The sequence below is a fragment of the Equus quagga genome, chromosome 14 (genome assembly GCF_021613505.1).
Source record: "Equus quagga isolate Etosha38 chromosome 14, UCLA_HA_Equagga_1.0, whole genome shotgun sequence".
NCBI lineage: Eukaryota > Metazoa > Chordata > Mammalia > Perissodactyla > Equidae > Equus > Equus quagga.
The window spans coordinates 24939180-24954621 of record NC_060280.1 but is presented as its reverse complement, the minus strand read 5'-3'; the positions used below and the strand labels follow the sequence as shown (position 1 = coordinate 24954621).

The window sequence follows — 15442 nt, the reverse complement described above, 5'->3', positions numbered from 1 at the left end:
AGGAATAATTTTAGAATACAGAAAACTAACAAAGAATGTTTGCCAGTTGATCAAGATTAACGTGAACAGTATTGAGTCACACTGATGGTAAGTACCATTGATATGATATCATGAGAATGGCCATTTACATCTGGGTCTTCCTTGTAGAAACCCATAACCACAGACTAATCATAAGAAACACATGAGACAAAACAAAATTGAGGGGCATTCTATAAAATACTACACCACTATTTCCAAAAACTGTCAAGGTCATTCAAAACAAATCAGGTCTAAGAAAATGTTACAGTCACAAGGAGCCTAAGGAGACATAACGATTAAACGTAATGCAGCATCCTGGATGGGATCTTGGAATAGTAAAAGGACATCAGGTAAAATCTAACTAAATCTAAATAAAACATAGACTTTAGTTAATAATAATATATCACTGTTATTAACTGTTTGAAATATACTATATTCATGTTAAAGCTTAATAATGAGCAAAACTAGATGAAATTTATGGGAGCTGTCTGTACTATCTTCACAACATTTCTGTAAATTTAAATTTATTATTCAATTAAAAGTTAATTTAAAAAGTAAAACTACTACTACCCTGTTTTGCAAGGGGTCCGTGGCTCTAATTATTATTTTAATTTCTTTCTTCAACTGCTCATTCAAATTCCTTTTCCACTTAGCAAATATTTAGTTAGTTGTTACTTCCTGAAGAGATGAGTCAAGCATTATTTTCAGACTCTGAATAGCATCTTGCCAATATTGGGCTGGTGTTGCTTTCCATTAACATTTACTCCCAGACATGCAAATTCTGAGACTTGTCCTAAAAATCTCTGAGTTTCGGGCCTGCTCCTTCCAATCTCATTGTGCAATAGCATCACCATTTTCCACTGACCTTTAGGATTGATCACTGTAATCGATATAGTAGTCGCCTTTCTGTGCTCGTTGCTTCTGTGGCATGAAGTTTAAAGGTTTCAGAAGTTCTCTGTAGTCTTTAAAAAGTCATTGCCAAGACCACTGTCAAAGATCTTTTTCCCTGTGTTTTCTTCTAGGAGTTTATGGTTTCAGGTCTTGTGTTTAAATCTTTAATCCACTTCAAGTTCATTTTTGTGAGTAATGTAAAATAGGGGACCAATTTCATGCTTCTGAATGTGATTACACAGTTTTCCCAACACAATTTATTGAAGAGACTCTCCATTCCCCAGTGAGTGTTCTTGGCTCCTTTGGCAAATCTTAGTTGATCATATATGTGAAGATTTATTTCTGAGTTCTCTATTCTGTTCCATTGGTCTATATGCTTGTTTTATGCCAGTACTACACTTTTTTGATTACTATACTTTGTAGTGTAGTTTAAAATCAAAAGAAGTGTGATAGCTGTGCCTTTGTATTTCTTTCTCAAGATTGTTTTGGCTTTTTGGGGTATTTTGGGGCTCCTTACTAATGTTTTCTCTATTTATGTGAAAAATGCCATTGTAATTTTGATAGGGTTTGCATTGAATCTATAGATATCTTTGAGTAATATGGATATTTTAACAATAACTTTTCTGATCCCTGAACATAGCATAGCATTGTGTCTTCTTCAATTTCTTTCATCAGATTCTTATAGTTTTCAGTGTATAGAGATTTCCCATCCTTAGTTAAATTTATTCCCTAGTATTTTATTGTTTTTGATGCTGTTGTGAATGGGATTATTTTCTTTATTTCTTTTTCAGATGTTTTGTTGTTAGTGTATGAAAAAACTACTATTTTCTGTATGTTGATTTTGCATCCTGTAACCTACTGCATTTGTTGATTAATGCTAGCAGGTTTTTGGTGGAGTCTTTAGAACTGTCTCTACATAAAATCATATCACATACAAACAAAGACAATTTTACTTCTTCCTTTCCTGTTTGGATGACTTTTTTTGTTTTTCTTGCCTGATTGCTGTGGTTAGGACTTCCAGGACTGGGTCAATAGGAGATGAGAGTGGGCACCCTTATTTTGTTCCTGATCTTAGAAGAAAAACATTCAACCTCTCACCTTTGAGTATGATGTTCGCTGTCACTTTGTCATATATGGCTTTTATTGTGATGAGCTATGCTCCTTCAATACTCAATTTCTTGAGGGTTTTTATCATGAAAGGATATTGTACTTTGTCAAATGCTTTTTCTGCATCTACTGAGAGGATATGATTTATATCTTTTATTTTATTATTGTGGTGCATCATATTGATTGATTTGCATATGATAAGCAATTCTTGCATCACAGGGATAAATCCCATTTGATCATTTAATGTGCTGTTGAATTCAGAATGCTGATATTTTGTTGAGAATTTTTACATCTATATTCATCAGGAATATTGGTTTGTAATTTTTCTTTTGTATTACTACCCTTATCTGTCTTTGGTATCAGGGTAATGCTGGCCTCAAAAAATGAAGACTTTGAGAAAGATTGACATTAAATCTTCTTTAATACATGCTGGGTACAATTCACCAGTGAAATCAGGTGGTTCTGAGCTTTTCTGTGTTCGCAGGTTTTGTATTGCTGATTCAGTCCCTTTACTTGTTATTGGTCTGCACAGATTATCTGTTTGTTTCAGACAGTTTTGGTTGGCTGTGTGATTCTAAGAATTTATTTTAAGAATTTATTGATTTCTTTATTTATTTCTTCTAGGTCACCCATTTTGCTGGTGTATAATTATTCATAGTAGTCTCTCATAATTCTTTGTACTTCTATGGTATCAGTTGTAATGTCTCCTCTTTCCTTTCTGATTTTATTTATTTAAGTCTTCTCTCTTTTTTCTTAGTCTAGCTAAAGGTTTGTCAATTTTCTTTATTCTTTTAAAAACACCTCTTAGTTTTATTGATCTTTTCTGTTGTTTTTATCATCTCTATTTAATTTATTTCTGCTCTGATCTTTTACTAACTTTGTGCTAAATTTTTCATCTTTTTTCCAGTTCCTTGAAATGAAAAGTAAGGTTCTTTATTTGAGATCTTTCTTGTTTCTTAATGTAGGCATTTATGGCTATAAAATTCCCACTTGGAACTCCTTTTGGGTCATCCTGTAGGTTTTGATTAAGTATGTTTCATTACCAGATATAAACAGAATTTGACTCTGATTCCAAAACTTCTAAATGTGTGTGGGAAAACCTCTCAATAGTCAATGTTTGAAGTTTTACTTACTTTTCCCCTGTGGATCACTCTTTCTTTGACATGTTAGGCATTATTTCAAAACTATCAGGAGAAGGAAGAAACAGAGATGAAAGAGGGAGAAAAAAAAAATCAAGAGTCATTGCCCATGTATATTAGTCTCAAAACTCTGGTCATTTTTTCCTATGAAAGAAATCATTTTTCTTGCCCTTCATTTTTCTGAATTGCATCTATTCAATATTTTGGTTTTATATGGGGGTTCAGTTCAAATTTCTCCAACATCTTGTCTCTCTTTCCTAAATTGATGTGAGAACAATAGTATAGAATTGACAAGATCAATCAACAACTCTAGTGCATGCAAACTTAATGTCAATTCTGGTATGTAGTCCTGTGGGTTTCATTTATTTTTTAAATCTTGGATCCTGGCAATTAAAAAAAGCTTAAATCTATAAAGTTTAAAATTATAAATCTATCCAGTATTCCTGAATATTATAACAGAAGAACTTTCAAGTTTTCATGTCCACAATATCAAAGGAAATCAAAGTCTCTCCATAGTGTTTCTAAAATATAGTATTGCCATACATTGAAAATGATCAAATTGGAAGACTTGAATATTCTCAATAATAAATATCTTGAAGTTGTTTTCTAAGGTAGAGAGATTATGCAGTTAGGTACAAAAGACTCATAAAAGTATCTGGAATAATATTAATGCCCTTTTAGCTGTGTAAGCTCAGGAAATTTTCCAAGTACATACCTGTAGACATTGTTATCACATAGAAATACAATGTGAACCACATACATAGTTTTCGATGTTCTAATTAAATATAATCATGTGAAATTAATTTTAATATTGTGTTTAACCTAACATATCTAAGATGTTACATCAACATGTGGTTCATATAAATATCATTAAAAAGATATTTTAAATCATTTTTTTCATGCTAAGTCTTTAATCCAGTATGTATTTATACTTATATAACATCTCAATCTGGACTTGCCACATTTCAAGCACTCAACAGCCCCTTGTGTCTCACATATACCTTATCAAATAGCTCACTTCTAATTTTAGTTTCTTCATCTCTAAAATGGAAATGTTAGCAATTTACTTTTGTTAAGTGTTTTCTCTGTGTCTTTATCTATTCTGAATGCTTTGTAGATTCATGTAACATAATTGTCAGAAGAATCTTATGAAATAGGTAATGTTATTATACTCATTTTGGAATAAAAAAATAGATACAGTGGCTTGCCCAAGTATGCAGTCCTCAAAAGTGTTGGAGAAGGGTTTCCAACCTAAAAAGTCAGACTTTATAAGCACATTATTTATCTCTATGCTCTATTGCCTATTAAAATAAAAGATACGATCCTCAAATAATTTTAGCAATTAACTTAGATAAAACTACTCCAATTATGAGAATTAAATAATGCTAAGATTCATAGCACAGAATAAATGCTAAAAGAATGCTCAATAATATTATTGTTATAAAAATAGAAGTTCTAATTTCAAGCAGCTTATAACGATTATCAACCTTATCAACAAAAATATGTGAAATAAACAGCGCTTATATTTGTCAGCATATAAATTCTTTCGAATCCTTAAGCCACAAGTTCAAAAAAGAGAGAGAACTTATGACTGAAATGAGGGAAAATAAATGACATGCTATGTTAATAACGATAACCTGTTTTATATAAGATATATCTGCTGCCCTTCAAATAAATTGTAAAACCAGTCAGAGGTTTCCAGGTGTCTCTATCCAGTGATCATTTCCAAATCTCCCAGGATGAAGAAATTAATTTCATAAAATTGCACTTTCTGAGAGTATTAAAACTTAGTGGAGTAGAAAGTCTGCTATGCAGACACTGCCCTTCAGTTTTTGCTCATTCTCCCAAAGGAGCACAGGCCTATATATTGCATCACTCTCTCTCAGCATCTCCCAGGATCCAGGATTTGTCCCAATGACCCCTATAATCCTTGCACTTGCATAAATCTTGCTTGTCCTAGAATTTCAATGCGACTGTGACAAAAGAAAGAAAAGCAAGATCCATTTTCAAGATTGGTAAGATATTCTTCTCTGATCTGAGTGACAATTATTCTTAATGTCTCTGAAATATGGATATTAGAATGGATAACATGACTGATAAATCACTTCAAACAGATTCAGTGTATCATGTAATAGGCGGAGGTTAATCTTACACCCCACAGCAGTGATTTGCAAGTTAGTTCATCAGACTTTAAATGCAAACATGAATGTGTTTTCCTTTTCCAGTTTGGATGGTTAAACTTCATTATTGTACCTTCACATGCCTTAAAATATTTTTCTCTGTTACCTGTAATATGAAGCATTGAGGTAGAAAGCGATGGTGGCATTGTGAATGTCGACACTGATTCCCTCGAGGAAGCCAATAATCTAACAACAAGGAGGTTTTTTTTTTTAAGATTTTAGCTTTTTCCGTTTTCTCCCCAAAGTCCCCCCCGGTACATAGTTGTATATTCTTAGTTGTGGGTCCTTCTAGTTGTGGCATGTGGGACGCCGCCTCAGTGTCGCTTGATGAGCGGTACCATGTCCGCACCCAGGATTATGAACCCATGAAACACTGGGCCGCCTGCACTGGAGCGCGCAAACTTAACCACTCTGCCACGGGGCCGGCCCCAACAAGGAGGTTTTATATGTAGTTATTTATAAGTAAAATTAATTTAGTCTCTGTTTCAGAGAAAATTCAGCTTCTGAAAAAATACAAACACTGGTCTCATGTCTAAGGAGCTATTTCACTAATCCAATCATTCTCCTGATAGCTGTTATTTCAGACTTTATGGTAAGTCAGTGGAAAATACATATGAATCTTAATCAGCTGTTACATGTGTTTTTCCTTTAGAGGTTTCCTCCTATAGATCCATGTCTGTGCTACCCGATTCCAAAATCAGTAACTCCACCTTTCTCCTTACGGGTTTCCCTGGCTTGGAAGGGAAATATCCCTGGCTCTCCATCCCTTTCTCTTGTGTCTATGCTATGGTACTCTCAGGGAACTGCCTGGTGCTGCATGTGATCCGTACTGAGCCAAGCCTGCATGAGCCCATGTTCTATTTTCTGGCCATGCTGGCCCTCACTGACCTGTGCATGGGGCTGTCCACAGTGCACACAGTACTGGGGGTTCTGTGGGGGCTCAGTCAAGAGATTGGTCTGGATGCCTGTATTGCTCAAACCTTCTTTGTTCATGGTCTATCATGCATGGAGTCTGGAGTCCTTCTTGCCATGGCCTTTGATCGCTTTACTGCAATCTGCAATCCTCTGAGATATACATCCATTCTCACCAATACCAGAATCATCAACATTGGTGTGGCAATTTTAGGGAGGAGTTTCCTGTTCATTACTGCTCCCATCGTCCGCCTAAAGTTCTTCCATTACTGCCGTCCCCACATCCTCTCCCACTCTTTCTGCCTGCACCAGGACTTACTCCGGCTGTCCTGCTCTGACATCCACTTCAACAGCTTCTATGCCTTAGCCCTGGTGATCTGCACACTGTTGGCGGATTCAGTGCTTATTCTCATCTCCTACATCTTGATCTTGCACTCAGTTTTGACTATTGCATCCCAGGAGGAGAGGCTCAAGTCCTTGCAGACCTGTGTCTCTCACATCTGTGCAGTCTTAGTTTTCTATATCCCAATCATCGGTCTAACTATGGTGCATCGCTTTGGAAAGCATCTCTCTCCTGTGGTCCATGTTCTCATGGGCAACATCTATATCCTTTTCCCACCTTTGATGAACCCCATCATCTACAGTGTCAAGACCCAACAAATCCGTAGGAGGATCCAGAGATGGTTCACTAAACAAAACTGAGTACTAGAGGTTGATGTGTTTTAGAGAAGGGAGGGGAGTATTTGCAAGAAGAGTGACTAGTAATGATTTGTAGCAGTAATAATATGTGTATATGTAATACTTAACAGATTAAAGGCATAAGTGTAGTCATTTTCTGATTTTGTTTTCCAAACACAGAAAAATAGGCAGAGAAAGTGTTACTGATCTTTTTTCATGATTTTAACATTAAGTATAATGTTAACTCAAGTGAATTGTGTTCCATAGAGTGCCAATGAGCATTTACCTGGATAATTACTAAATTTGTAGTACCATCCATACTTTTTGAATTCTGGTTCAGAATGTGATTTTATTTTTGTATGTTACTGTTATACCTGGACATTTGCTATATATGGGACAAGCAGCTTTCACATATTATTATCTTATGTGACAAGTTGACTGTGTTGATTTCATGCATATATGGGGGACTGGAATTGGCCAGCCCAAGATATGCCTCTTTGGCCTGAGGATTATTTTGGGCTGTTACTTTTAAAAACTGCAGACAGGAAAGAAACTCTGAGAAGTAGAATTTACTTACCATTTGTTAAGAGACATTTACATTGTAAAGGAAATCTCCATCTGCAAAGGTGTCTCCCTCTCTGTTCCAGGAAGAAGGGGTGATGACCTTATCTCTAGAAACTCTTATCAACGCAGAAGGGAAGGACTTAAATCTGCATAATAACCTGACTCTTGTTTACTGTACTTGTCTGGTAATCTCCTGGAACTGACTCCCCATACTCCCAACATTCTCCTTTGTCTTTAGCTGAAGATGACATTTAAGGTGTTGTCTTCAGCCATTTTGGTGAGTTGCTCAGTTTGCCTGAGCCTCTCCCATGTATACATGTTATAAAGCTTTGTTTAACTTTCTCCTGTTATTCTGTCTCATGTGAATTTAATTCACTTTCTGGCCAGAAGGACCCAGAGCAGGTAGAGGAATTGTCTTCTTCCCATACATGTACATCTTCTACGTATAATTGAACAAAAAAGTCTGGACACTTGATTCTGTCACATGGAATAGAATGTATGATATTAGTAGATTAGATTTCATAGCTTAATGCAAAAAATTTGATGAACAAAGACACTGAATCAACTGTCACATCTCTACATGTCTTACCCCATAGTCTCAAATATATACATTTGTACATTATAATGAATACAAAATAGTTTAGGTTGCTCATGAGACTTGTCAGTTCGCTCTCATCTTGGTGGTAGCATACATGGAATTTTAAGACAGTTTGACCAACCCTTTCATTTTTAGGAGAGGATGCTGAGACAAAGAAATATTAAGTAAAACATTAACAGTTAAACTGAAAATAGAATTGTGGTTTTGAGAAACTTTTCAAGATATGTTCCATTTCTAAGTCACATCCTCTTCATAGGTAAAATTAGGGGATGTGACTCAATCATCAAATGCAGAAGTAAATTTTTTTGACCTCTCTTCAAATTAAAAAAATAAGTAAGTAAAGTTAAAAAAAACACTATAAGTCTCAAGATTTTTTTCTGTCTTTGAATACTGTGACTTAATTATGGCTAAGTACTAGCCACAACTCAGGCAGCAGAGTTATCAACACAGCCTTACTGCAGTTAAGTTATGTAGATTGGAGGAAGCAAACTGTCACACACTCACCTTCAAATATATAAATTTCTATCAGCAATATTCTAAAGAATATTAAAATATTCAATTTTGGAAATTAATGTTTGAGTTGTTACTTTTTGGTTGTTTTTTTTGTCTTTTATTGTTTTGTTATTAGAAAACTAATATGATTTTTTATTTTGAATTAAAAGACCCTGAGTTTATGTTTCTGCCTCTTGCCTTTCAGAACTGTCACTATTCATCCCCCATGCACATCCCTACAGTTCAGTCTGCCTAAACAGCTCTGCCCTGTGGGATGATTTTCCCTTGATTGCTTCCTTCCTTTTGAGCTCCCTGTAATGTTACTTTTTTAAAGAATACCTGTCTCTCCCATCAGTTCTATTCTTCTCCTTATAGCCCATTTCCTCAGGATCCTCTCTGCAAATCACTGGTAGTTAATCTGTTCTAGTTACAGTGAAGAATTACACAATGTAATCCTCCTCTTGTTAGGGGAATTTGAGAAATAAGAATGGGAAGGAGCCTTGACATTCAACTAGGATATTGATTAATGATGATAATATAAATGGTCCCTATCATATATACATTAAGGTTTACATTAAGAAAAATATTTTATGAATAATATAAGTCAGATTTTGAAGTATCAATAACTATCTGAGTTAGCCAAGAGATAGTATTGTCTCCATTTTATACAGGTGTAAAATAGTTTGGGGGAACTTTAAATTTTGTGTAAGTTGAGCTTTTTTCCCATCCATAAGTATTTCTAAGAAAAGAAGTATTCCAGTATTCAAGCTTCTATAACATCTCATACTATGAGTTGTCTTTTCAATTTCTTTATTCTAAAAACTGATGGTAAGACACATCAGATTGAAAAGAGACCAAGTAAATGATAGCAAAAATGAAAAAGTTTGAATAAAAGTGATTCATGAAATGTCAGAGTCAAAATGCTGTGTTTACACATTCATAGTTTCTTTTAATTACGTTATAACTCAATTGAAAACTTAGAATTTAGCTACTAATGCATTATGTCTGTATGTTTGAATATATATCTATATATGTATACTTGTATTTATATATAAATATATATGTTTATATAGTTGATCCTTATTATTCACAGATTCTGGATTTGTGAATTCACCTACTTGTTAAAAATTTTTGAAATCCCAAATCAATACCCACAGTGCTTTCACTATCATAAGTGGACATGCACAGAGCAGCAAAAAAGTTGAAATGCACAATACACATGTTCTCAGCTGAGGTTGGACAAGGTGACTTTCTGCCTTCTTGTTTCAGCTTTTTTATTGTAGATGAGTATCCTCTTTTGTGATCTATTTAATGGCAGCTTTTCTCATTTTTGTGCTTCTTGTTGGTGATTTCAATGTTTAAAATGGCCCCCAAGCATAGTGTTGGTGTGCTATCAAGTGTTCCTAAACACAAGGCTGTGATGTGTCTTATGGAGAAAATACATGTCTTAGATAAGCTTCCTTTAGGCGGGAATTGTAGTTTTGTTGTCTGTGAGCTCAGTGTTAATGTGTCACAACTGCTGTGCATCCACAAAAAGGAAGAGGAAATTTACCAACCTGGGTATGAGGCTGTTCCAAGTGCTAAAGTAACATCTATAGTGTGTGATCACGCATGGAAAAAACGGAAAAGTGGCTAAATTTTTGGATTTATGATGATGATCCATTAAATAGTGTAGTGGACAGTACTGTTGGAAGGTAAAATTTGAAGAAATTTACAGATACGTCACTGAGGGTCAGGAAAATGTTAAACTCTTCTCAGCTAGTGCTTTATTAACATGAAAGACTGTATGTAATTCATTATTTTTAGGAAATATATATTAAATGTGTTTAATATATATCAAAATGTGTCTTTAAAAAGAAACACACTCACAAAGTTTAGGTATTAATTGATTGTTCAAAATGTGACCAGAGGCTCAAAGAAACTTAATGTTGTATTTGTCCAGAGGACAAATGGTTCAGAATTTACTAATACAGTGTTTACAGTGACTTCCCACACATAACTGAAGCAAATAACAAACATAGAATGTATATATATGCATAGAGCACAACTATGAAAAAATATATATATACACACACACACATTTTTATTATATCATTGATATATTTGAAGAAATGTTTATTTAGAGAAAAAATTAATTGAATTATGGCAATTCTACAATAGTCAATGTCATGAGTATTTTAGAAATGGAAAAACATCCAGAAGTTGACATTTAGAGAGTAGTCTGTATTATTATGTCAGTAGCTGAAAAACTGATACAGAATAATATTCATGATATAATCTATTTATTATTTAAAATAATTCTACATAAATTCAGGTATAAAAAACCCTGAATATCACACTCATCAATTAAACTCTAGTAAAGGAGTGGCAAGAGAGGACAGAAGAAGGAGCAGTCTACATTGATTGAGTTTTATACAATAAACAGTAGTTTTAATTTAAATACTTTCATACTTATTCAAAGGAGAGTATTCTATGGACTTTTAATGAAATGTAGCATAATTTTCACTTGTATTAATTGTGTTTTCAGATACACAGGCATCACAAACAATTTCATACATATTAAAGAAAATATATAAATTTTGTGATTGAGAGTTTTCTAAGAAGAAATGTATTAAAAACAGAAAAATAAGGCAAATGCAAAATATTTTGTGTATAAAATCCAAATTATAATTTTTGTCAAGAGGAACAGAAAGGAGAAACTAGAGGCAAAGTTTCACCAATGAACAAGTAAATAAAGTACATCAAGCAGAAGTTAAAAGTGTTAGAGACATTCTGAAAAAATAAGACTCCAGAGAGGTGGATTTTGGAGGACAGAGAAAGCTGACTTTCTTTCATTTGCTAAGAGCCATCTGCTATTCATGAGGATAAGGCAAGAAATCAAGAAGAATAATTTTACTGGCAGAAAGCCAATTCAAAGGGCCAGAAAAACAGAGACTTGAAATTCTGGCAGGGCATGAAAGGAAAAATAAGGATCTCACTCCAAATTTGAAAGAAGGAAGAGACCTGTGACTGACAATGGGCTAGACAAAACATTTGCTAAACTCTGAACCACAGGGAAGGGGATGCCAAAAAAGTAAGTAGAGAACGTTGCAAAGATAAAGAGGGAGTTTTTGGCAGTCTTGCCTCTCTTGACACACAAGGGTCATAGTCCACAGTGTGGATTGTGCACCTAGGTCACTGTTGAAAGCCTCAGCAGGCAAAGCTTTAGAAGAAAGACTGCCACTGGCCAATAAAGTGGCAGAATAAGCTCCAACACAGCCAAATCCTTGATTCGATTAAGTTGAAAAGCCCTGCTGGGGCCTATCACAGAGCAAGAGGTGAACTATCACTGGAGGAAAATATAACTTCATGTGGCCTTCACAATTTTTTAAATATAATGTCCGACACCCAATCAGAAATTACTAGGTTTGACAAGATACAGGAGCATGAGTTCAAAAATGAGGAGAAAAACAATTAACAGAAACAGACTGATCCACAGTTCTTGCACTTATTGTAATTATAAGTCAAGGATTTTCAAATAATTAAGTTTAATATGTTCAAGAAAATGAAGGAACAGATGAGAAATAAATACATACATACATACATACATAAAATTGAAGAGATTAGGGATTTCACCAAAGAAATAGAATATATTAGAAGTTGAATTTAAAATAAAAGTAAAGAGGATCTTGGCAAGATGGAGGCATAAGTAGACTCTGAGCTCATCTCCTCCCAGGACCACAACAAGGTTACAACTAGTTTTGGAAAAATTACCCTGGATAGAAAACTGAAAACTGGATAAAAAGAACACCCCACCACAAGGGACAGTGCTGACTAACGTAAAGAGGCAGAAATTCCTGCTGGAGAGGAAAAAAAGCCACCTTCAGGAGCAGTGGAGTTTCTCAGCTGGCCAGGTGGGGGCCACCCTCACAGCCCTCCCTGGAGGAGTGAGTTGTGGAGCAGGGGCCGATACTGCTATAAGCATCCTTCAGATTCAGCACAACTGAGACAAGGGTCTTACTATCTGGCTTTGCTGGCTATTAACTGAAGTGGGATACCCTCAGAAAAGCTATTGGATGAAAGTCAAAAAGACCTGGTTCTTAAAGGGCCCACGCACAAACTCACCTGTCTCAGAAACCTAAAGTAACGGAGAGAAGGCTGACAGTCCTTTGATGAAAAGAGACTCAACTGGTGGGCTCAGGGTGCATCTCAGTGAGAAGAGAGACCTCTCTGGAGACTGAGACATTGGTGGTGGCCAGTGCAACCTAGTCCAGGCATGCTGACACAGACCCTGTAGATGCCACTGAAATTCTTCCCCTGGCCTGCTCACCCAGGGGTCTGTCACACCCACTAGAATGTAGATTTACTCCAGTTAACTCATTGTAGGCAGCCCACCCTAGGGACTAGCCTTGCCCAACAGTAAGCCCTTAGGCTGTCAGCCTGCATTGACTGGGTGCCTTGATCCTCTACAGGCAGGTGAGTGTGTCTGCCTCTGTGGGGCAGGGCCTGTGTGAGGACCAGGTGAACTGTGGGAGGCATTGGTGGAGAGGTGGGGGCCTCTGCAGTGGGGTGTTGGGGTATGATCCAAGGGTTTGGGAAGGGTTCATAGACCAGGACTGTGTTGAAGGTGTGTGTGGTCCTGTGGGGGGTGAGGCTTATCAGCAGCAGAAGACCTGTACTTCACAAATAGCCATAAAAATGATCAGCCCCACCTTCCAAAACCTGAAATAATTGAGTGTTCCCATGTCTAGGACCAGCCCTAATCAACTGCACTCCTAAGAGAACTGACAACAGGCTTGTAGGCCTGAGGCCTATAGCAGTTGTAAGCCCCTGAGCCTAGCAACCAGCTACACTGGGTACTTACCCAATTAACAGGAAAACTGCAACAAGAGTGTGCTATTAGACCTTGTAGATAATGGTGCTGAAGCTCCCCAAACTGGGTTTACAGACAGCTGGCCAGGGAAGGAAAAACTAGACTCCCTGGGCACCTGCATTAAGAGCAACCCTGCCACAGCAGAAGGACACAAGAAGCCCACAAAGGGGTCACTCCTGGATCATTTGGACTGGTGATCAGATGGAAGCACACTGCTGGGCTTCAAATGGCATCTCTTACAAAACGCCACTTCTCCAAGATCAGGAGACATAGCCAACTCACCTAATAAGTAGAAATAAGCACAGAGAAAGAGGCATAATGAGGAGACAAAAGAATATATTCCAAGCAAAGGAACAAGACAAAACCCTAGAAAAAGGACTAAATGGAGCAGAAATAAGCAGCTTACCCAAAAAAGAATTCAAACAAAAACTCATAAGGTTGCTCACAGATATTGGAAGAAGACTAGATGAAAGTGATTTCATCAACAAAAAACTGGAAAATATAAAAAAGAACCAGTCAGAAATGAAGAATACAATACTGGGAATGAAAAATTCCCTAGAGGGACTCAATAGCAGAGTAGAGGATACAGAAGAATGGATCAGCATGCTAGATGAAAGACTAGAAGAAATCACCCAAATTGAACAGAAAAAGAAAAACGAATTAGACAGAATGAGAACAGTCTAAGGGAACTCTGGGACAATATCAAGTGCACTAACTTTTGTATTTTAGTAGCCTCAGAAGGAGAAGTGAGAGACAAAGGGGCAGAAAATTTATTTGAAGAAATAATAACTGAAAATTTTCCTAACTTAAGAAAGGAAACAGACATCCAAGTGCAGGAAACACAGAAAGCTCCAAAAAAGATAAGCCCAAAGAGGCCCACACCAAGACACATTATAATTAAAATCTCCAAAATTAAAGATAAAGAGAGAATCCAATAAGCAGCAAGAGAGAGGCATAAAGTGATATACAAAGGAAAGCCCATAAGGTGGTCAGCAGACATCTCTGCCAAGCCCTACAGGCAAGAAGAGAATGGCATGACATATTTAAAGTGTTAAAAGGAGAAAACCTACAGCCAAGGATACTCTATGCATCAAGGTTTTCATCAGAATGTAAAGAGAGATAAAGAGCTTCCCAGTCAAGCAAAAATTAAAGGAGTTTATCACAAAGAAACCAGTTCTATAAGAAATGCTGAAGGAACTCATTTAAGTGGGAAAGCAATGACCACAAATAGGGATAAAAAAATATTTTAAAAAACCAGGCAATAAAATCACCAGAAAGGTACAAATATAGTAAAGGTAGTGGATCAATCACCTGTGAAGATAATATGAAGGTTAAAAGGTAAAAGTACTAAGATTACCTATTTCAATGATAAGAGGGTAATGGATAGACACACGAAACAAGACATTAGATATTATTTCAAAAACATAAAATGTGGGCAGAAGGGAGTGAAAAAGCAGAGCTTTTATAAAGAGGTCAAGCTAAACAGTCTATCAACTCAATATAGACTTATATACATAGAATATTATATGGGATCCTCATGGTAATCACAAATCAGAAACCTATAATAAGCAAGCAAATAATTAAGACAAAAGAAACCAAACATACTATTAAAGAAATCCATCCATACTTATATCAGACAAAATATACTTTAAAACAAAAACTGTAACAAGAGGCAAAGAAGGGCACTAGATAATGATAAAGGGAACAATTCAACAAGAAGATACAGCACTTGTAAATATCTATGCACCTATCATAGGAGCACCTAATTATATAAAGCAATTATTAACAGACATAAAAGGAGAAATAGACAGTAACACAATAATAGTAGTGGACTTTAACACTCCACTTACACCAACGGGCAGATCATCCAAACAGATGATCAATAAGGAAATACTAGCCTTAAATGACACATTTGACCAGATGGACTTAGTAGATACATAGAGAACATTCCACCCAAAAACCACAGAATACACATTCTTTTCAAATGCACAAGGAACATTCTACAGGATTG

The 15442-nt window shown here is 35.9% G+C and overlaps 1 protein-coding gene across 1 annotated transcript; it reads left to right on the top strand.

The window, feature by feature from the left end:
- Positions 1–6007: 6007 nt before the first annotated feature.
- Positions 6008–6949, top strand: LOC124225864 (olfactory receptor 51V1-like). Its single transcript, XM_046638608.1, has one exon. The coding sequence runs from the start codon at positions 6008–6010 to the stop codon at positions 6947–6949; it is 942 nt and encodes a 313-aa protein (XP_046494564.1).
- Positions 6950–15442: the final 8493 nt, after the last annotated feature.

What these genes read in the sequence shown, in the direction of transcription:
- LOC124225864 (XM_046638608.1), top strand. Translation starts at nt 6,008, where the DNA reads ATGTCTGTGCTACCCGATTCCAAAATCAGTAACTCCACCTTTCTCCTT.